Raw genomic sequence first — 1,273 nt, 5'->3', positions numbered from 1 at the left:
AGGATTTTTAATAGAATTATCATTAAAATTGTTTTGGCTTTATAATTCACTGACCAAATAGTGTTGCTTTATTTGATTTGGCAGTTTTTTCTACTGGTGACCCTAATCACACTTCCTTAATACTCCATAAAATTAAGTTTTCAATTAATTCTGGTATGTGGGAATTAGGATTCATTTAGCTATCCCTTTAAATTTCTTTATAATTCCTCTTTCTTTCATGGATTCCATTCATGATAGACACCGAATATAAAGACAATCAAATATTTCTTAGCTCATTTAGTCACATCAAGCTCATTTTTTTTTAATAAAGTTACTTAGGTATATGTTGCTCAAGTTAATTGTGTACTTCCTTTGAAAAAAATGTTTGACACAAAACTTTCCTCATGGCACTTTTCATCTCTGTATTCCTCAGTGTATAGATTAAGGGATTGAACATAGGAGCAATGATGGTATAAAATAGAGCAAATATTTTGTCCTCAGGGAAAGTGGTTGGAGGTCGAAGGTAGGCAAAGATCGAGGGTCCAAAAAATAAGATGACCACAGTGATATGAGACCCACAGGTGGAGAGGGCTTTGCGTCTTCCCTCAGCTGAGTGATGTCTTAGACTAAACAAAATAATGACATAAGAAACAAACAAGACAACAAAGGTAACTAAGGCGACCATACCTGAATTGGCAACCACAAGGACACCAGTGATGTAGGTATCAGTGCAGGCGACTTTCAGCAGAGGGAAGATATCACAAAAGTAGTGATCGATTTCATTAGGACCACAAAATGGCAATTGGATTGCCATCAATAATTGAGGAAAAGAATGGAGAGCCCCACCAGCCCAAGCAGCCAAGACTAGGAGATGGCACCTTCTCCTGTTCATGATAATCACATAGTGGAGAGGTTTGCAGATGGCAACATAGCGATCCAAGGCCATGACTGTGAGAATAAAGACCTCAGTACTCCCAAAGAAGTGCATGGCAAAGACTTGTAACATGCAATTATCATAGGAGATGGTTTTTGTCCCCCCTAGTAGGTCACCAATGAATTTGGGTGTGACAGTAGAGGTGTAGCAAATGTCCATAGAGGATAAGTGGCTGAGGAAGTAGTACATGGGCTGGTGAAAAAGAGGACTCCATCGAATGGAGACAAGGATCAGAAGGTTTCCTGTCAACAGGGCAACATAACAGAATAAGAAGAGCACAAAGCAAAATATTTGCGTGTTCTGGTCATATGAAAGTCCTAGAAGTATGAATTCTGAGATGTTTCTCTGCTTCTCCATATA

General features: G+C 38.6%; 1 protein-coding gene across 1 annotated transcript; it reads right to left on the bottom strand.

Moving 5' to 3' along the window:
* Positions 1 to 334: 334 nt before the first annotated feature.
* On the bottom strand, positions 335 to 1,273 carry LOC308351609 (olfactory receptor 4P4-like; the record flags this gene model as incomplete). Its single annotated transcript, XM_080817403.1, has 1 exon — positions 335 to 1,273. Exon 1 carries the CDS (start codon positions 1,268 to 1,270, stop codon positions 335 to 337), a length of 936 nt encoding a protein of 311 aa, XP_080673529.1. The 5' UTR covers positions 1,271 to 1,273.

Source organism: Martes martes, assembly GCF_963455335.1.
Source record: "Martes martes genome assembly, chromosome: 10".
Taxonomy (NCBI): domain Eukaryota; kingdom Metazoa; phylum Chordata; class Mammalia; order Carnivora; family Mustelidae; genus Martes; species Martes martes.
This window is presented reverse-complemented; position numbering and strand designations above follow the sequence as displayed.